Raw genomic sequence first — 21,794 nt, 5'->3', positions numbered from 1 at the left:
AACGGTGCCACGTCGCTTTAACCAAGCAAAAACAAATGATGTTGAGTACTTACAATAGAAGTGTTCGAGTCCTTTGTGTCCACCTCCAGACTGATGACTGACCGTGGCCACTGGAAGGGCTACCAGGCTTTATCCTGGTCACCTGAAGCTAGATAGCGTGTCCCTTGTTGCCAGAGGAGCTACCAGGCTTCATCCTGGTTACCTGGAGTGCTATCTGGTTTGCTGAGTGTGTCCCTTATTGCCAGAGGAGCTACCAGGCTTCAATCTGGTTACCTGAAACGCTATTTGTGCAGTTCAGAAGGTCCAGTGTGGGCGGCTATGTTAGTTAGCTCGACAGGCTAAACACAATATATGCTACTGCGTTGCTGGTTACTGAGCGACTCACAGCACACAGTTCTGGTTCTTTACTGGTCTGCAGTCTTGATACACTCTAGCTGCTATAGTGTTACACGTTGAAAATACAGTTTACACCAAATTCTCAGTCTTTTCTGACTGTTTTTTTTTCCTGCGCTTAATGCCGCTACCGTTTGATTGTTCCTTCGCTTATCTGCGCGCGCTTCGGTCAAGTTCCCACCAACCAATCACATTACAGGAAAAACGGAACGACTCTTAAACAACCAATTACATACAATTAAATAATATAAGTTTAGGTTGCACTCTGATTACTCAGCATTCTCACCAACCACACTTTTTAAAGCTGCAGAATATGTTTATATGTTGAACTGAGCCAACCAACCACAAATAACACATTTATTGTGTCCAGGAAAAATATGCAATTAATGATCTACAAAATAACTTGATATAAATATACTTAGGGGCAAATTAAAGTGTCCTATGGATATACAGGGATAGATAGATATAAGTCAAATATGTGTTTGTTGGTGGTGCTAAAGCGAAGGGTCATGAAGTCACAGAATTAGCCTGGACCAGCGGCAATGCAGCTGACCAAAAATCAATGTTAATTCAATACTGTCATTTCAACATTGCAAAAGCAAAGAATATTAGCATTGATTCAATAACATTTAACATGGGATATCTTAACATTGATGAGTCACCTTGCTATCTGGGATCTTTCTGTATAAGGCCTGAATACTTAAATATACCTCGCTTAAATATGTCTAAAAAGTTTAAGTACAAGTATAAGCCAAATAGACTTTTTTGTATAGTTGGACAGTATACGTCAAATATTCATAAGTACACTCATGGTAAGTATATCTATGATAAGTACATAAAAGGTAAACTGAAAGCATACTCTCTTATTTTTTAATTTAAAAGAAGTATACTCAAAGTATACTTGAATAAACTTCTTTTGGAAGAGGAGCCCTGTTCTTAGTGCTAATGTTATGTTAGCAAACTAAAATGATCTCGGTCATCTCATCCAGTTAATTACGTTCTTTAAATGCGGGTATTTAGTTTGATAATCTTGGAATATCAGCACACTCTTTTTTGAAATAAAGGCAACACAAGTGGAGACCATAATCAGCACTCATATGTTTTTTGTTTTAAGATGAGGAACTTTAAACTTGTTTTCACTATTAAATGAAACTCAAAATCTCTAATAAAGCTGATTAAACTTTTGTAGTTAAAGTGTACTACTGTTAAGCATGTTTTACTGATATTAAATGGAGAAAAAAAGCTCCGAGTCCAGCTAACTGTAAATAAACTGCACTATTAAAAGTTTGGGCTGAGGCACTTGTTGCTATGACAATGCCTCCATATAAACCTTAAGTTAGCCTTGAAGAACTGAAAAAAACAGGCTTGTGTTAAATCATAAAGAATGAAATAAAGCTAATTCAAACAGGGCTCAACAGAGGAATTAGATTATGGCTGACATCACTAGTGCTCATTCCCTAATTCCCCAATTTTCCCACCAGCTCATCAATACACCCTCCTGTCACAAACTCACTTCATCTGTATTTAACCAATAAACCACCCCAAACAGTCTTGATGAGGGCAAATGTAAACTTGGAACAACTGACTATATTTATGGTTTCTAAGAGATTTGACCCCGGGCATGTTTGAGAACTGCACATGCAAAAAGCTTTTGTTAGAGTGAGCAAACAAAGGCTAAAGCCACCATCATATTTCAGCTGCATGTCTTTGTCGGAGTGTTACAGATCAGGAAGCCATCAGGCCTTGAAATAGACTGCACCTGTGCAGTAATGCCAACACATCACAGGTGTGTCCTTTGTCCTAATGAGTCACATTGAAGGATGAAGGAAAAAAAAATATTACTCAGCCTTCAGCACATATCACCTTTACCAACTTAATTCAGAGTGAATATAGATTTAATACCCTTTTGTGCATTTAATGTGAAGTTGTCAACTGATGATAAAATATCTATGTATTATATTCAGACTATTTTTGTTTCAGTATTTTTAAATGAGAAACTTCTTTTAACTTTTACTTTTTTGTCTTTTCAACGGCTGAATCGAAAAAATATACCCTGAAACAGTCCACGGGCTTCATAGTACATTTTATGCCCAATTTTAGGCAGTGCTCAAGATCACATACTAACATACTATTCATGCTAGGTATGACACAAAATTGAGTTATAGTGCAACCCCACTGCATAGTATGTGGACTTTGCGTACATGAGGAATGTCCGAATATAGACTTCTGCATCTGAGACATAAGCTTACTGGACATACCAACCTGCCCCACAATGCTGTGCCTCCCTTTAGAGTGCACGGCCTTTGAGATTTTGAGTATACTTCAGTGAACAGTCTGTTGGCAATGGCAAACTTAATTGTTCATTTAGTATGCAGTATGCAGTACAGAAAGACGTAGTAGGAAGTTCATTAGTATGCAATTGTGAACACAGCCCTGGTCTCAGAAAGCAGACACCTGTGTAATATTGCTATGATTGAAAAGCTCTTTGTATTAACACACAGATGTGGCTGGAATTAAGTTGTTTGCACCACAGGTGCTCAAGTACACATCTTTGGTTTTGGTTTTTGATTATCCTTGAGCTGTTTTTTACCTGCCTGTGTTTACACAAGATCTCTTTGGTTTACATTTAATACAATCTGTATGCACACACCAGTTGATGTAAAGAGTGTGTGGAAGAAATATCAATTCAAGCTGTTGCTTTCCATATGAATTCAACTTATAGATGTAAAAGAAAGAGAACATCCTTGAAAGCAGCCTGACCTTGAGCAGAAATTACTGCCGTTACCTCAGCTCAGGGGAAAGTGTGAAATCTGGTGAAAACCCGATGACGCAATAGACGGAAAATACAATTGTTGCCAACATCAACACAATCGATTTGCTTCAAATGGAAGACAGGCTTGTTTCCAATGAGTGGGAGCTCTCGTAAAGCGATGGCAGCACTATGGTTTACAGTTTCACATCATGTTTCCTCTCAATGAACAGAAAACGCACTTCTTCAATTCCATTTGCATTTATTCTAAAGGGAAAATATATAATTCAATAAATATTGCGGCAACAACATTGGCAAAGACATTTGAAGGTGACATCAACATTCAAGAAAACATGATAAATGTACACGGGGAAGAGACAACAGATTAGAAAATCAAGAAATGAGTTGGGCCACTGAGCTGCCAAATGTGACAGCACTGGCATTTGAACAAACTAATTGGGAAGTTAGTTTAAAAGTGCATCAATACCTTTGATATTTAAACAGCTCCTTAATTGCACTGTCAGAGGGAAAACACAATTTTACACTGTAAACAACACTGTTTCTCAAGACTTCAGAAAAGTCTAATTTTCAAATTAACGCCCATTTGTTGTTTACATTATGACATATCTCAAATGAAGGGCTGTGAAACCCAAACACTGAATAACATGTCAAACCATGTGGGAAAAATAAAATCATACAGTTTAAGTAAAGGCCCGGTCACACCAGAAAGTGAAAGTTACTTCTGCTAGGTTAACGTATCCTCATGCAACTGTTCATGATTCATTCAATATTCAACAAATTATCACCCCTGGAATGGTGTAGTCATCGTCACATTACGTATTTAATGTAAATATATGTACTTAACTTAAAGTTGTGCAGTTTAGGTTTAGGAAAGTTAAGTCACGTAACTCGGGTTTCGGAAAAGAAACATGGTTGACGATACACCTTCAAATAATTCAAAGTTCAGTTGGTCTCACACGGGACACAAATACCAGTCTCCTGGGGTAAAGCCCTGTGTTGTTTGACCAGTTCATCACCCCGACCTTCCATCTACACGTACCTTGTCTCTTTATACTACTTCCTTCTTCACTCTCATCAGTTCATTGGTCACATGATCGCAGCCTTTCTGATTATTTGGGTTATATATGAGTTACTGGTTCATGGTTTTATACAAAATTCGGTGCATTACTTTTCATAGGTATACATACAAACAGTGCATGAGTACGCCCATCAGCTAATGCTAGTAGGACATTCTGTTTACTCCCCTCCCTGCCAAGTAGTGCTGATAATTACTTTCATTAGCAATTAATCTGCTGATTGTTTTCTCAGTTGGTCACATAGTCTGTAAAATGTTAAAACGCATTGAGAAATGGCTGAAACAATGAATTCATTATCCAAATAGTTGTTGTCGTGACCGGGCCTTTATCAGAGTTTTACCCAACAGCAGAGTCTGAACACTTCAGGGAAATGCAAAGCAGAGTGCCGATGTTTTTCAGAGCCTAATAAACAAGCTTTAATTGTTGCTTACATTTCCACTCCCTCCCTAAAGTGCAGTGGGAAAATGACTCATAGCTCTAACTGGCTGTCTGCCTGCTAAGACCTTCTCATTTTACATAATTAGTCATATTTTCACTTTATATGTGTTGGTCAACTTAAGCTCCTCAGTCCATTAAGGGTCCATTATGTGTTTTAAAATGTGTTATGCAAGTTATTTGTGTTTTCTCGTTTTAAAAGTGTCACTAATTGAAGGGCCGACTTGCATTTGTTTATCACATGGACTTGAGGAATTGTTTGTCAAATTGTGACGGGTACATCTTTGAGCTATTTCGCTTATGGCTCCCCAGTATAATACAGAGGGGTCCATAAACATGTCAGTGTGGAGAACAGTTTGGATAATCTGTCTTTTGAGAGACTTTATGTACCTACAGCTGTTGACATGAAATAAACGGGCACAGACTGGCTGACTGCTTCAAGCTGTTTGTGGTTGAGACTGATCAAGATGAAGCTAAAATAAAACAATGATGCAGTTGCACACCAATGACTTCACATTATACTGACAACATATCAGAGACAGGGGACAAACAGCGTCAGGTTTTTTTTGTGCAGGACTGAGAAATTCCTCTTCTAATGTCCTCTGCACACAGACTAACAGTTACACGAGCAGGAGTGAGAGTGAATCAGTTCCAAACTACAGTGACGAGTTGTATAAGCCCTCCGAGCAACAAGTCTTTGATCCAGCACAAACAACAGCAGCTCCTCTTTTTTTTCCCAGGCAGCAAGACTCCATTTGCCGGCTTTGGCTCTCATTCAAAAGATCACATGTTTTTAAACATTTCCGTTACAAATGAGCATCTCCTAATGACATCACTCCTCCTGCTTATTTCCTGTTGGTGTGGAAAGCCTCGACCACATCCGCTCCATCCTCCCAAAGGAAGCAGGTCACTTCCCCGAGCAGGTAGCTCACTGACAGATAGCTTCCTCGTCTGGTGGGGCGGGGGGCCACATGGATTGGGACGCTACTACGCATTGAGTTTTCACTGGTGCAGAGTATTCCAGTAACATGTACATGAATTGAAGCTTATAAAACCCCTTTCCAGACACATAAGGGGTCTTTAGCATGCAGGAAAGAGCATTGCCCCATAGCTTCCTGCTTGCACTGCGCTCTGTCCTCAGTCTCAGCCTAATCCCCCTCAGTTTGATCAGTCACATGACCGAGCAACTTTTGGCTTTGTCCTTCCGGAGGTCCGAGGCTACGGCCGCCAGGTCAGGCCTACCAGGCATGTGTGAAATCCTCTTGTTCCCGCGAGTGGCCTTACTGCGCTTAACGTTTTTGTTGTTCTTGTTGATGCAAGCCAGCGTAGCCACGTGGAAAATGTCTCTGACGCTGTTCTCCGACTGCTGAGCCGAGCACTCGATGTAGGGCGCCGAGATCTGCTTGGCCATGCTGGAACCCTGAGGAGGAAGAGGTCAAATATGGTTACCACCGGAAGTTAAAGCTTGCAGGTCAGGTTAACATATTTTTAAGTACTCGCGTCAACAACGACGACAGGATTTTCTCTCTTAGGGATCAGCTGAGGCTTTAAGTAGAGTACAGTGAGCAATTATTCATGAATGAAGTTTCTTTTAAATATGTGCTGTTTAAAGTTGACAGTGCATACCTGGTCATAAGAGACTGGTGTCTGTCGGTGGTTGGAAAGCTCCACCAACGTGCTCAGGTCGGTGCGGAGGTCTGACTTACATCCAACCAGCAGCATCTTAGTATTGGGACAAAACTCCTGGATCTCTCCTTTCCACTGTGAAAAAAGAAGGCAAAAGCTTGCATCGTGAAATATTCAGAGAGAAAACAGTGTTTTCCTCTTAATTCATTCAACAGCAGTGGAAAAAAATTGGAAATTATCTACCACCGCTGCTCGAGCAGAAGATCAATATTTAGCTCCATTTTCCCAACAGACCACATATGAATATAAACCAAGCAAAGCCTAATGTTTAAAATGAGTATTTAACTGCAAGGAAAGTGTTCAAATACGTGTTAAAATATGCATGCTGGGGAGAATAACCTGACACAACATCCCAAGAGTTCCACCCCCCCGTCACCCATCCTTTTAAGTCCAAAGGTTAAAGCTGCCACTTCCTGCAGCCCCTCATGCTTTCAACCCTGGAAAGGAACTACAAATAATCCCCATGTTTCCTCCCTGACAACAATAAATGCTCTGTGATCGATGGTATTTCTCCAGGGACTTTAATCTGGGGCTCATGTGCCTCAGGGCTGGCTGGCTGGCTGGCTGGCTGGCCAGGGGATCAAGTTCATCGACATCCAAAGAGGAAGTTGTTTTGTACAATGTGTCTGTCACTTTCTGTCTGCACAAACAGCACTGGACTAAGAGCCAATGAGACCAATGCTAATCTTAATCGAGACGCTCACTGTGTGAAACAACATGACTGACGTAACAGTAAGGACACACAGAAAACTAGTTCATGTAGTAAATTTTATGGACAGCTAAAAAACACCATGGAAACAGGAAGTTCCTTACACAAGAAGAGCACATGACAGGTTCATTTTACTGTCAACAAACAATACATTTTTGCAACCTTTTTCTGAGTAACATCAAAGCCTTCCACCAGTCAGATGACCCTTTATGTTGAGTACACACATGTGGGAGTCAGCCAGTGCGACCACAGTCATACGTTAACCAGCAGCAGCTCCATGTGAGTAACCGGTGGCTACATCTCAGTTGAAAATTCAGTCAGAGGAGAGCTTTACTTCCTTCTTCCAGCTGCTCCGGGGATTTAACCCAGCGACCCTCCAGTCACAGTACAACTTTACATCCTCACATCACAAGATCTGACGTGACTGAATCTACAGAAGAGTCTCTTGACTGCAGACACGGCTTTTGTCAGCGGATCAAACGAAATCAAAGACTTTACAGTGGAGGAATGTTTTAGAGTTAAGAGGCTGAAAGACTTCCGCTAAGCTTATCAAAGGCTTGATGATCGCTTCCTGAATGAACGCTGGAGTAAAGAGCAACAAACCTTTTTAAGCACGCTGTCGAGTGTTTCAGGGCGGCTGATGTCGAAACAGATGAGGACAGCGTCAGAGTCTGGGTAGGAGAGAGGCCGCACGTTGTCGTAGTATGGAGATCCTGAAACAGAGGAAAGCAAGAGACTGTAACAGTGTTCACACATATATCAGATCAAATTTGTCTTTGAAGCTGTTGGGCAAGGACATGGACACATAAATGTACATACACTAAGCTTTACCCTGGTACATAGTCCTACACCAGAAAACTGGACAACTCACAATGCTGAATAAGACTTCAAATCTCTGTTGGTAGAAAGAACATTTTTCCTGGGAGGCCTTCAGCTTTTTACTGAAGGAAATACCTGCAGTGAAGTGAGGGGCAGCTACTAAAATCTACAGAAAACCACAAACACATTCTCTACTATGCATGAACACGGCCAAATCATTGCTTTAACTCTAAAGCATTTCTGACAGTTATTCTCATATGACATGATTGCAGCACTGCCATAATCCATAGCAACCAAGCGAGAAAAACAAATAATGCAGAATCAGTAAAAAAAATGTGCTGACTACGACAAGATCACTTGTTGAAGAAATTCTCCCCCGGAGAAACGGAGAACTTCAGAGCGAGGAATACTCCAAATTAAAACCATGTGTGAGGGCGACGCCCATCTCTCCGGCAGACTGAAACATCTCCGGAGAGGAAGGGAGGGGAGGGGAGGGTGGCGTCATGTCAAGGTGAGTCAAGATCACATGACGAGAGAGCGCTGACCACACACAACAGGCTGCCAAGAATGTGGAGAATTTTGTTTTTGGTAACTGAAGGTTCCCTTGGGAGGTCCTTTCTAAACACTGCTATGGAGCAAAGCCAGGAATGCACACACACACACACCAAACACAAAGTCGGGGATCTAGTGTTCCTAATCTAAACAGTCTGGATGGGAGACGACACCGTTTATACAATCCGTCCTTCCTTCCAGGCCTGGGCCTCACACAACAAAGCATGACACTAGCTGATGTGTGCACAATAAATGTACCGCCGCTGCATACAGAAATCTGAACCATATCTATGTCCACAATCATACATTCCCAGTGTTTGAGCCAGGGTCGTCTGGGAGGAGGTCGAATGGGCCGATGAGATCACTGCTCCATCCAATGGGGAAAATAAACAGTACTGTAAAAACTGTACATCCTCTGAGTGCAACACAGTAATATTCATAACATAAGAATTGATATTAGACATAACCTCTTTGCTAAACCAGAGCTGTGCCTCTGGCAAATATTTTAATCAATATTGTGCCTAAGGTCAGCAATTCATCTGGAGGTAGAAACCAAACCACTTAACTGAGCTCATCTCTAGTCATAACAGCTAAATAACTGTGCTAAAATTATACTTTCATTACTCCAATTATTACATTAAAAGTGGGATTATATTTAGTGATGACTGCTGGTAAGTCATACTGTTGAAGTGTTGCTCACGTATTAACCTGGTTGCTTCGTGATGGGCTTGTGTGTCAACTGCTTGCCACAAGGCACCTCAACTGAACGTCATCTTAAGTTTGTATTTGGTCAACAAATAAATGAGCCCCACTTTAACATCACATTTCACCACCCTATTGCATTTCCATGTGCACCACAATGCACAGAATGCTAGCATACTGTCAGCTAGCTAAGCTAATTAACAGTACCACAGTGTCAGGCGTCAGTTTGTAGCTTCACGTCACCAGCTTCCATTGAAAATGAACTGTAACTTGTTGCTGTGTCACCCTTAGTGTGAACACAGCATAAGTGATCCTGTCGAGCAGCTACCTGTCTCCTTTCGCTGCTGAGCAAGCAGCTACGTTAGCTTCAGTTAGCTAACACTGGCTAATGCTAGCTAATGTTACATGTCATAGACTCATAGACTGGCAGGACTTGCTGTTGCTCAGCTCTCAGTTTAGGTGAATAAAAAGTGTTGTGATGCACTTAAAAGTATACAAGGTACTCTAACTAATATTTACTATCTGTTAGCATTAGTTGTCAGCCATTACTTGGCTGCTACCTACTTACAACCAGGACTCCAGGATGTGCACCAGGCTTTGAGGCCAATTTTTGTAGTGACCAAACAAAATGGCTTGTTTCACTATCAGGATTTGATTCATGCGGTCCGATAACATTTGCAAAGTCTAGAAGAGCCATAATATTAAATAATTTTATCCATTCAAGTTAGCAGAGTGCTAAACAGGAAGTTAGCAGAAGTTAGAAGTTACTTGGTAGAGCTCTGCCACCAAAAGTCTCTCGTGTGTTTGCCCTATGGGTGTGACAGTAGTGCCAATAATCCCTGGAGTAATTTTTACATAGTAATACAACCATTTTGGCTTAATGCACCACTGAGCAACTCCCATAGGAATGAACAAGGTCTCGCCTTCAAAGCAGTATCCAGGTCTCTTTATACATCCATGGCATGAAGCTGGAAAATGATGTTCAGACCAATCACTCTTTTGGACAGCAAAAAGATACACTCCTTCGAAACATTCAAACATCAAAAACAGCACAGGGTAGTGTTCCTTTCTAACAAACCATATTTGGCTAAGACACTGATTTGCAAGGTGTGTTTACAAGCTAACAGGCAATGGTTTAATTTTGTAGTTTGGCCGACTCACTAACAGCTTGTAAAATGCAATTAGGAGAAGCCTACTAGCAGCATTGATCCTACCCTTAATTTTATAGGGGAGTTTTGAGCGCAGGGAGATTGTGGTGACGGGTCATTGTCGCAATAGCATGCTCTGGCTCCACCCCTAAATTCCACAGTATCATTTTCCCGAATGTTGATTCACACAGGCCAACCAGGATGCAGCACATTTCTGCGTCTTTATGCCTTTTGCTGTTTCAAAAAACGGAAAGTCAGTGAGGTATGGATGCCAGGAAGTACACAGAATAAATTATTGTGATGTCTTAATCTGAACATAATGTGTTTCATATGGGGACAGGCTTTTTGTTTCCCAACGACTCTCTGCTTTCCCACTCGCTCCCTGAGGATCTTTTGGAAAGCCGTCTGATAGGTGACACCACCTAAATAAAAAGGCCTGACTCTCAGCTCCTGTCGTCGGCACAGCACAGGAAGTACAAGGCGAAGGAGGAATGTGGGATCCCCCGCAAGAATTTATTCCCCATTTTTCACGGCTGTCTCAAAATCAATCACGACCGCATTGCATTGTTGGAAGGTTTTTTCCTTTTTTTCAGCCCTCGCTGCCTGGAACCAATCACTGGAAAAATAAGACCCTGCGACTGAAAGGGTAAGCTGTAGAGTCGGTTGACATTTTACAATGAATTGATTGTTTTGACCAACCCAGTGAGGAGAAACACACATATCTGAGTTGCTGGGTGCAGTGTGTGTGGTCTTGTTTTCACATATTCCTGTGAATTTACCTGGAGATTAAAGTATTTATAGCTGCAAATCCTCCAAGTGCATCTTTGCAAAGCATTTCAAGCTGCACAACACCAACAGGAAACTTTTACAGAGGATCAAAATTTGCATTTGGTGTGCTGATGTGTGTGCGTGGGCCTGTTAATGGCTTTCAGGAGACTTTTAATAGGAGACGTTTTCTTTCTTGTCTGCTGTTTATAGCAGAGCCGTAACTGCATTAGGCCTGCGTGTGCGACTGTACTCTGCTCTGCGGTCATCTTCCTGCTAACCGGAAAGATAAGAGGAAATCCCACAGCTAGCACACACATATACATATATACGCACACACACAAACACACACACAAGACCTGGTGACTGTCATCTAATTAGCTCCTGTCATTGTTCTCCCACAGGATCTCTAAATCTGGAAGGAAGACACACACCCTGTCCTCCCCTGTCCGTCCTTTAAACACACACTGACAAACACTCTCCAGCCCCCTCGCCTTCTCTTCAATATATTCTCCCTTGCGTCTTTCTCACAGCAAACAAATGCATGGAGACATGAGGATACAGTAAACTGCGAGACAATACCAAACCCCCACTGTGGCTCTGATGAAAAACCAAAATGAGTTTCCATGACTGCACAGAAAACTCTTCCCAAATGTAAAAATATTCTTCTTCACTGGTTTGTTAATGTGCTTTTTCAGGCTGGTTTCCACAACAGCTGGGATGAAAAGCACCACTTAATGCAGTAAATACACATGAAAGAGTTGGAAAATACATTCTGCTCTATTCATGTAACGTGACTCAATATACAAATTCCCAGATGTTCTCTGACTTCCACCGAAAAGGAGAAAGAATCTGATATTTCCTGATGTTGCCTGTCTGGGCTACAGTTCTAAAATAGCCATAATGTTCAAGACATCCTACTTACTGTAGAAGGCCTTCACACAAATGGCTTACAGATATGGTAATGTATTTTATCGCACACCAAACGCAGAGAGTCCTGAGGTAAGCCAGCTGCAGCTGACAGTCTGGAGGTATGGCAACAGGTCTGCAGGCCTGCTGATTTACTGCATAGCTAACATAGCTGAGCAGAACCGAGCTGAGGGGCGGTGAGAGCATGTGTGTGTGTGTGTGTGTGTGTGTGTGTGTGTGTGTGTGGAGAGGCGTTGAGCCTTCAGGGACACCTGTGGAAACAACAAACAACGACGGGCACGTCCAGCCATCCCACTCCATAGAGCTTAAATACCAGCCAGACACATTTAACACAAACAGTGAAGAAGGCAAAGAGCAATTTAAACTGCAGTAACCTGAATCAGTATCGGCTGTAGTTGCTGTGGTTACCAAGGTATCTGCTGCTGCAAACACTGCCATCCTGCAATGTAAAGTTTGAAAAGGTATTGTGCTACTATGGCTTGAATACAGTACATGACACAATGATGTGATGTGGTATGTTACAATACAATATATTACAATGTCGTATGATGTTTAACCACAATATTTTTTGATATGTGTCATGATGCAATGTTTTAAAAACAATACAATGCTGTCATATGTTCCATATCTTGTCAAAGTATATATAAAAAGAAATACCACAGCCTAGTGTATACATTTGTTTTGTCCTCAGTTATGATCCGGAACTTCGAGACAAACATTCATTTCTCAGATCTCACCTCATGTGATCCAACTAAATGAAAAAGCCCTGACATCCAGATGTGAATGCACCTTAAACACTGTAAAGGAGGTGTTGTTAGTGACACTTGAGGCCACATTCACAACAAGGTGATACTCAAGTACGACTCCATTCAAACAGGAACGGCGGGGTACAGTGAGCCAAGAGTGCAAGGTGTTCAGTGTCAAGACGGGACACAGATTTTAATGTCAGGTGTCAGGTCCTTCCGACATTGGCAGACAGGAAGTCCATTAATCTCTCCCAGGATTCCACTGTCCTTCAGTTCATGCACTGTATCACCACCGAGGCTCTCTCGCCAGTCGGCAAATTCCAGTGTGATTCAATTTCCCCTTGGAAACGAGGTAGGGCTTTAGAGAGCCACGCCACTTCTCTTTCACTCCGCTAAGGATCTGGGCCTGCTGGTACAATAGGGGTCTTTGTAGAGGAGGAAGTAGAAACCTTTAGTCTGAGGAATGCCAGACATGCGGCTCCAATTCGCTGAGCCTAGAAATGTGATCCCAAGCAACAATGGCTGCCGACACAAGAATGGAGGGGGCACAGTGTGTGTGAGGGGCAGAGGAGCTTACTGAGTGCATGAAAAAGTCCCATAGTTCAGCTGTCCAGTATTACAGGGGAACATGCAGCATGCTCTAGAAGCCACAGAAGGAAATGATAATCTGGGCGGCTCTATGCACTATCATTATGCATCTTCCTTTAAGAACTTTATCTGACTTTCTTCCTGTTTTCAAAGTGGGTCATCTTTTAATGTGCCGAGTCGGCAGCTGTTCAAATCTGCACTAAACAAAAAACAACTTTCCCTGAAGGTTCCGCGGGATAAATATTATCAAATGAGATCCATGGGGTCTCACACATGGGTTTCTCTGGGAGTCCTTGATGTAAAAATGCCTGAGACTTCCTGTGTTTTTCCTGATAAGATTATATTGAAGCTTTTATTTGTCCTAGCTTTGTGAAATTGCCTAAAAAAGTTGGAACAAACACCTCGTGCTAAGCTGTTTCGTGCAGTCCACTCCAACGTAAGTACATTATGAATATTTAACCAGAGCAAAGGTGACAAATCTGATTGAACCAATCTTCCATGAGCCTGGGATTAGCGCTGAAACGATAAGTTGATTGACAGAAAATTTAAGAACAGCAGTTTTAGTTTCAAATTAAAACGCTGTTTGCTGTTTTTTATTCACCGTCACCTCACTCAAAGTGTCATTTCCAGAGACTAGCTTGAGAACAAAGCGGAACAGCTTAAGAGCCAGCTACATTTCTCAGGAGTTAGTGAACAACAAACCAGAGTATCTACTGGACTTTCATTTATCAATGTGGCCAGAAACATGACCCTACGTTAATGCTAGCGCCATATCCGCTGGATGTGTAAACAAGCAACTGTTGCTAACACTTTAGCCACAACTATGTCAGTGTTGTGTTCACAGCTTGCTGTACTGTTCACATGTTGCTAAATCATACATTTATGCAGGTTTCAGAATCACTACTTGTGAAAAAAACAACAAACATTTGTTGGTTCCAGCTTCTCAAAACATGGGAAAATCGTATTTGACTGTAAATTAAAAGGTCCCATATTATGCTCATTTTCAGGCTCATATTTTGGGTTTCTAATGGGGCATTATTTTGTTCTTTAATGTTTAACAGTAGTTTTTCCTATACTGTCTGCCCAAATATATCTGTTTTCACTGTCTGTCTGGAACGCTCCATTAAAGCGCCTGTCTCTTTAAGCCCCATCCAGTCTATATGATATAGTTGTGACATCACAACTTCACAGAAGTCCTGATGGCTTGTTTAAAGGCACTGTTTCTGAATATTAACTGTGCTGTGCATTTCTTTGTTGATTTAGCGTTATGATACTTTCACATTACTCATATTGCACTTGCACCTTCTTTATAATAAAAAAGACAAGGAAACCTGACTTTTTACAATGTAAGATATTTAAATATCTTTGGGTTGGATAAGCAAATCAAAGATATCATATTAAGTGTTGTCCTTCCTTGGTTTTAAAGGCTGCATTACAGTAAAGTGATGTAATTTTCTGAACTTATCAGACTGTTTTAGCTCTTCTTTTACTTGCCTTTAGTCATTACATACACATTATTCATGATTATAACAAATCTCACTGTGTAAGTATTTTGTGGAAGCACCAATAGTCAGCCCTATAGTATTGTCGCAGAATTTATAGAGGTTATTTGGTCATAAATATTGTGATGTTTGATTTTCTCCTTATCCCCCAACTCTATTTTTTGGGTTAGGCAAGCAATTATAAGATATCACCTTGGGCTCTGGGAAAATGCGATAAACTTTTTTTCCTGACATGTTAATACTGACAGAAGTCGTTAGCCGCAGCCCTGCCTGAGATTACCTGCTTATAGGTTTTCAGATGGATTTTTGCTCTTGTCAACTGAGGAAAATGAGGAGAGGCCTGAGGCACACTGAGCCACAGGGGTTGTTCTGTTTACCTTCCCTGTCTTCCTATCCTCCTGTTTGACTCTCACACAAACACCTTTTGCAGCTCATTTAGACATGCAGGCAGACAGCATAAACCGCTTCCTCTACCGCTGAAAGACGTGCGAAGCATCAAAGGCCCCATCGGGCCCCACCCTGAGGCCGGGGAAGCGAAGCTAGCACCAACAAGCAGGGTGGCGGACAAATGGGAGGCAATACAACTGGCAAGCATTTACCTTAATGACCTGGATTACTCCTATCACCCTCCCTTTTAAACACACATACACACCAACCATCTCATTAGACCACTCATCACTGCAGAACAAAGACCACCACAGTGTGTGTGTGTGTGTAGGTGTTCTGAGGGAGGGGGGTTGAAGTGTTTGTCTCTGCGTCCTGGTCTTTGTCCTAGTGCATGCTGGGGTCACACACACACACACACACACACACACACACACACACACACACACACACACACACACACACAGCCCTCCCGAGCACACCTCAGGAGATAAGGGATCGATTGGATTGGCCATGGCCGATGGGTGTCTCTACAAAGGGACCAGCCAAGCCGAAGGCTGTATCAATCAGTCACTGGGTGTTGGTGCATGCTGGGTGGGGGTGAGGATTGAAGGGGGTGGGGGTCTGGCTCCATCTCAGACCCACTGATCTAATAGGAACGGCGTCCCCCCCCTTGCTGTTTTATGAAGCAGAGAGAAGAAGAAAAATGGCTCCAGGCGGCCGGCCAACACAGCGCAATAAAACAAAATTCTCACTCTGGCCGACTTTCATTTCTTCGCCTTTCCACTTCCACAGTACACACATACTGTGGGGGTGAAAGAATTTGAAATTTGACCTCCTTGCTTGTCTTGCTTGTAGCATTACTGCGCCTGGAGATGAGGGTTATTAACTCTCAAGTATAAAACATAGCGAAAAACTAACTTCATGCTGCTCAAAGGAGGTCCAGTTGTTCTCAAAACTGTGTGAAATCCAAATCTGTAAATTGACTCTGTAGTTTTACTTCATTTCACGCCAATCTTTGATTTAAAGTTTGACAAAGTTACTTAAACATCGCTCAGGAATTCCAGGCCAGAGACCCGCAACAGCTGGCTGTCTGCTTGTCCCCGCCCATCACCCACACACACACCACATGCTCACACACACGCAACATACGCCTCACTCACGCCTGACTGCTGTGCTATTCACTGCTTGGGCATTGATGGATGGGAAAGTGGGTTTGTTTACACACACACACACACATTTAAGCACACACTCAGGGGACGCAGCAGCTGGCTTGGACCCTGAACACCAAGTCCAACCAAAGAGCGATAAAAGCTGGGGAGCCAGTAAACGTGTTGCACAACAAAACTTTCCCGAAAAACCCACAGTGGGAAGAATTTCAAAGTGTGTTCTCCAGATGTATGAATACACGCTCTATTCAGCCTATCATTATCTTTCCTTTCCTGTTTCTGCTTTTACTTTCCTCCGCTGGGGAGGATTCATAAATCAAATCCAGCACTTGGATGCATTTTTGTGTTCACCCTGAACTATTACACTTAACATTTTTATGTAGGTAAAAGGTGAGCCGTTTCCTAATCTGAGGGGAAACATGTCTGGCTTGTAGGAGCAGCAACTCCAGACTATGAGAAAGGATTAACCCAGCTTTATTGATTAAAATGGGTCACAGATTAATTTCATTATTCAAAAATGCAAGCCTGGGCCTCTTTGTATCACGTGATTTGGACATTTTTAGGGAATTTCCTCAGCATCAGCACTGATTAACGATAGATATGGCTCAATTTCATCACCCCTGACCAGCGAGGGAGCATGTCCACAGGGGTCACAGAGGGTTTGAGTGTGACCTGTATGCATGGACATGTCCGGACATTTCACCACAACTGACAAAGACAGCCAACATGAGGCTGCCAAGATAAGATGATGGAGGGCATAATTACCTGAGGTGTCCCACAAGCTGAGCTCAATCCTCTGTGTGTCGATTTCAAAACTGGCTGTGTAGTTTTCAAACACTGTGGGGACGTAGCTCTGCAGGACACATGGATAAAATAAGAGTTAGTATCTTAAACCTTGATTAAAATGGACAAAATGAGATAAATAATACTACATTATTACCATTACAACACCATTCAACTGGTATTATAATACTGCAGCAGTACATTTCAGCTACAAGACATACATGCATCATACATGTCCTTCATTATTATTGGAGCATCAACCCATCTGACACATCCACCTCCACACATGCACGAGGTGTTTGCCCATCATATCACTGAGTATTAATAAATCCAGGTTAATTAGCATCATGCTCATCAGTCTGCAGGGTTTGCAGGGTCTCACCTCAGGGAAACAGTCCTTGGCGAACACGTGAAGCAGGGCAGTCTTCCCGCACTGGCTGTCTCCCACCACCACTATCTTACACTTCACACTCTGACTGGGATCCATGCCGGATTTCAGAGATAGTTTCTGACACGAGCGTCTCTCCTTCATTGATTTCAGCCGGAATATTAAATGTAAAAGTCCAGTCCTGTGCGTGTGTGTGTGTGTGTGTCTATGTGTGTGTGAGTCGTCGAGATGTAAAAGCGACAGAAGCGTCTCCCAGCTTGCTTGCCTGCCTCCTCCGGTGTCTCCGCCTGCTTTGAGCCGGTAAATGCCATTTGCCTGTATTTATAACGTGGCAGGAGCCAATGGCAGCAGCTCTCCTCCTGTCGGGATGAGGCACGTCCCTCCCGCGAGCCTCCACACAGCAGCCTGCTGCTGGGCCTGTGCTCCATCATGGCGCCCCCTATGGACCACACTCCGACCACAATTTATAGATTAAATATGTGAGAAACAATTAACATTATAATATGCAGACAAGAGTATATTCTTACTTCAGCTTTTTAGGTTGATGTGGAAAAAAATGAATTAAAGGTACAATTGCTTCAATTTTGGAAAAATCCATATCTTGTTTTTAGAAAAGGACAGGACGTCAAAAAATGAATAAATCTTAATTTAGTTATACACCTGCTTACAAATCAAAAGATAGAAATAATGAAAGAATTTAAATTCTGTTTGTAATATTTAGTTTAAGGCCTGAAGCTGAGCTAAAGTAGCATGATATTCAAAATAAACTTGGCCTGTAAAAAATACATTATTTTACTCATTTAAAGGTCCGGTGTGTAGGATTTAATGACATCTAGAGGTGAGGCAGCAGAACTGCAATGCAAAAAAGCCAATGGCCTGATCTAGAGTCAGTGTTTTGTTGTTGTTTTTTATTGATCTGAGCAAGCCCACAATAGCAGTACCAGGCTAAGAAGCCAATTTTACATAGTGGCCAAAAGTGGAACTACATTGTGCGGGTTAGTGATGTCCGATACATCACGTAATGTCGTAGGGCCTAAAAAGAGTTTTTCCCATTGGGTTTAAAAGCATTCACTGCGATAACATTTCAAAAGTCTAAAAGAGCTGCAAGAATAACACATTTTATCCCGAGTCAAGTTAGTAGAGGGCTAAACTGGAGGCCATTTGGCTGGCGGAAGTTAGCCGCTCTGTCGCTGTAAGTTTCTAGTGTGCATGCTCTGTGGGCCCCACAATGCAGAGGATCAAGGTCATTTCACACCGTGACACACTTTAATAGAAATAAACATGGCTATATCCAGTTCTCTTTATGGTTCTTGGCTACTGTAGAAACAACATAGTGGACTCCATGATTCCATATGTAGATATAAACGTCTCATTCTAAGCTAACAAAAACACAATGACTTCAGTTTTCAGGTGATTATAAACTAATGAAATCATAATGATGAATATTATATAACATTTCTGTCAATAGATGCCCCTATATCCTACATACTGGACCTTCAAAATAACTAAAAACAAATATTCATGATAAGATAGGATAGGTAGGATAGTTCTCTTGTGGTGATACCTAAACTCCAAATGAATCTCCACCTGGGGCATTGAGATAAAGCATATGTACTGTGTAGAGATTGTGAAGGTATGTCACGCTGGGTGGGATTGGGGCACCATATTTGAGGTACGCACTGTTATCTCTATCACCAAAGTCAGTCCAGAAACAAGATAGTGTGGGGGCTGCCTAGTCATATGGACTTATGTTGTTGATCGTGATTAGTTTGTCCATCACAAACTAATCACAAATTTGTGCATCACATTCAAATACTTTGTGTTTTTCCAGTAAATGCATAATGTTTTTTAATTGAGCCATCTTTCCCCGTCTTACATAGATATATTGTACAAAATTAGACTAACACTAAACAACGATGATGAAATAATAAAATAAAACTCAAAGAACGGAGTTGGAATATGGTTTTTAATTACTGATGTAAAGCTTGTTTATTGAGGATTGCTGATTACAAAAGTCTTAACTTTAAATGAATTTAAAGCATTTAAGCCCCGTCGGGAAGAATAATTTACTCATGAATATATTCCCTACATTGCTCATCTACACTTGAAACAATACAGTGATTGCGGCAGTTTAAATGAAGATTTTGCTATAAAAATGTTTCTGCTGGGCCGTAGCTCAATAAAGGGCCCATCGAGGCTCCTGTTACTCACAGAGAGTGCAATTTAATCCCAAGGTGACGCAGCAACATACCTTGTTATCATCATTCTTTATGTTTTATACACATCTCACTCAATCCTTACAGAGAATGAGCCCTCGGGCTGCACTGTGAGCAGGTATTGACTGAGTCAGGTTTTTCTTGAGGAGTAATCTAATTTGGAAAAAAACAATAAACCCAGTGAACCCAGTGAACCCAGGCCCAAGCACTGCTTAATTCCAGTGAGCAGCTTTGGTAGTTTCTCCTCATTATCAGTGAATAATACACATACTTATTGTGACATACGCAGCCAGAGAGACACATTAGTTTTCATGCACATCCTTACGAGGAGACACAGAGAAATGGGTAAAACGAAAACTAGATTTCCCCATGGGCTCCATAATGTACCACATTCACATATTTCTGTCTTTTTCAGAGTGTGAACAGACACCCTTCTGGTCTCAAGGCCTCGTCTCTCAGCCTTCAGGCTACTCTCCCAACACGGCATCACCGCTAATTTTACAAAAATGGAAAAACAGCAGCGTTCTGCATCAGCTCTCCCCTCTGTGATGGAGTGATTGGACTCTCTGTGTTGCTGGCAGCGTTTTTTTTTTTCTCTACGGTGAGACAGCTCCACCCTGCAGGCTGTGTGGTGGGAGTCCCGTCTGTTGTGTGGGAGCTCTGCCTCCAGGACACAATACTGCCAGGAGAAAAGGGACGGGGGGATTTTACACACTATAGCTCTGCTATTTGGCTGCCATGTCTGTACCATACACATTTGACCTCATTCAAATTCTGGCTGAATCGGTGATTATGGAGATTTTACCTGCATGGGCTGCAAAGCAGTCACTTTGTGATTTTTTTCTTTGTGTATTCTTTCAATTTTTAAAAACATATGCTCCCTAGCTAATCCGTAATCCTTCCTGTGATCTTTGTCATTTCTTTATGTCCAAATAAATGCAGTCTGCTGAGACCAAAAGGGCCAGTGCAGAGGAGACAGTGAGCAAAACCACATTATCTGAGGTGTTTACACACTCTGCCCCTGTGCCCTTCTCTCCTTTTTTTTCCAGGCTGACTGCCTTTGTGTGTGTGTGTGAGTGTGTGCTGCATTCTGCTATAGCCTGCAGCGTTGCCAGTCTCACTTGGGTGCAGCCACACATTTAGGCCAAAGTGAGAGTGCGCAGAAACATCTTAAAGGAAAAAGTCACCAGTTTATATTTGAGATATCATCAGTCTGTAATGCAGTTAGTTATTTTATGTGTTTAATATTTTTTGTTTCTTAAACCCACCATGTCTAAAGCTGAGTTTATACTTCTGTGTTGTATCGACACTGTACCTATGGCGTAGATTCTGCGTAGTAGCCTGACATGTACCTCCCAGAAATGTTACTACATTTTGCAGCAATGCAGACCTTCTATTCATTTCTGTAACTGAAAACCATTTCCCTCAGCGGAAACAAAGCTTTTATTAACTTTTATTTAATTTCACAGATAAGGAACAATAAATTGTGAAGACAATAGAGCCTCCAGGAATCGGCTTCATATGTGTACAGGAAAAGTTTGCTAGCTGCTAGGCTAATTTATGCAACTGAAATGTCATAGGCTTGTGGTAATATTTATGCTATATAATGTTGTATTTGTGAGGAAAATGTGTCTAATATAAGACAATTGTTTTATCCGTGAACCTTGTGAGTAACAATGGAGCCGAATTTCCTTACATTACCTTTGTTAAATGTTGCTTTTGTTCCTGGCTTCATATGAGTAGAAGGAAAGCCTGCTAGCCACAATGATAATTTATGTAATGTAAAATGTCATAGGCTTGTGCTAATAATGTTAGCATGTTGTATTTGTAGGGAAAATGTGTCCAGCAAAAGACAAATGTTTTTCTCTATGAAGCTTATGAGTCATAATGGAACTGACTTTTGTAACGTTACCTTTCTTAAATGTTGCTGTTGTTTCCAGCTTCATATGAGTAGAGGAAAAGTGTGCTAGCCACTGTGCTAACTTATGCAATGTAAAATGCTATAGACTCATGCTAATAATATTAGCATGTTG

General features: G+C 41.7%; 1 protein-coding gene across 1 annotated transcript; it reads right to left on the bottom strand.

Annotated features, from left to right (window-relative positions):
* Nucleotides 1-3,384: 3,384 nt before the first annotated feature.
* On the bottom strand, nt 3,385-17,851 carry rnd3a (Rho family GTPase 3a). Its single transcript, XM_049569959.1, has 5 exons — nt 17,540-17,851; nt 17,140-17,227; nt 7,673-7,782; nt 6,301-6,435; nt 3,385-6,094 (listed from the first exon to the last, which is right to left on the bottom strand). The coding sequence occupies exons 1-5, from the start codon at nt 17,687-17,689 to the stop codon at nt 5,846-5,848; spliced, it is 732 nt and encodes a 243-aa protein (XP_049425916.1). The 5' UTR covers nt 17,690-17,851; the 3' UTR covers nt 3,385-5,845.
* Between the last annotated feature and the right edge of the window lie 3,943 nt (nt 17,852-21,794).

The sequence above is a fragment of the Epinephelus fuscoguttatus genome, linkage group LG24 (assembly GCF_011397635.1).
Source record: "Epinephelus fuscoguttatus linkage group LG24, E.fuscoguttatus.final_Chr_v1".
Lineage (NCBI taxonomy): Eukaryota > Metazoa > Chordata > Actinopteri > Perciformes > Serranidae > Epinephelus > Epinephelus fuscoguttatus.
Note: the sequence above shows the minus strand (reverse complement) of the source record. Positions and strands in the feature narration are given on the sequence as shown.

Coding starts and splice junctions, on each gene's coding strand:
- rnd3a (XM_049569959.1), bottom strand. CDS start 17,689: ATGAAGGAGAGACGCTCGTGTCAGAAACTATCTCTGAAATCCGGCATG. Junction 7,783..17,139: donor CAGCTTGTGGGACACCTCAG/GTAATTATGCCC, acceptor CCTCTGTTTCAG/GATCTCCATACTACGACAAC. Junction 6,436..7,672: donor TCGACAGCGTGCTTAAAAAG/GTTTGTTGCTCT, acceptor CTTTTTTCACAG/TGGAAAGGAGAGATCCAGGA.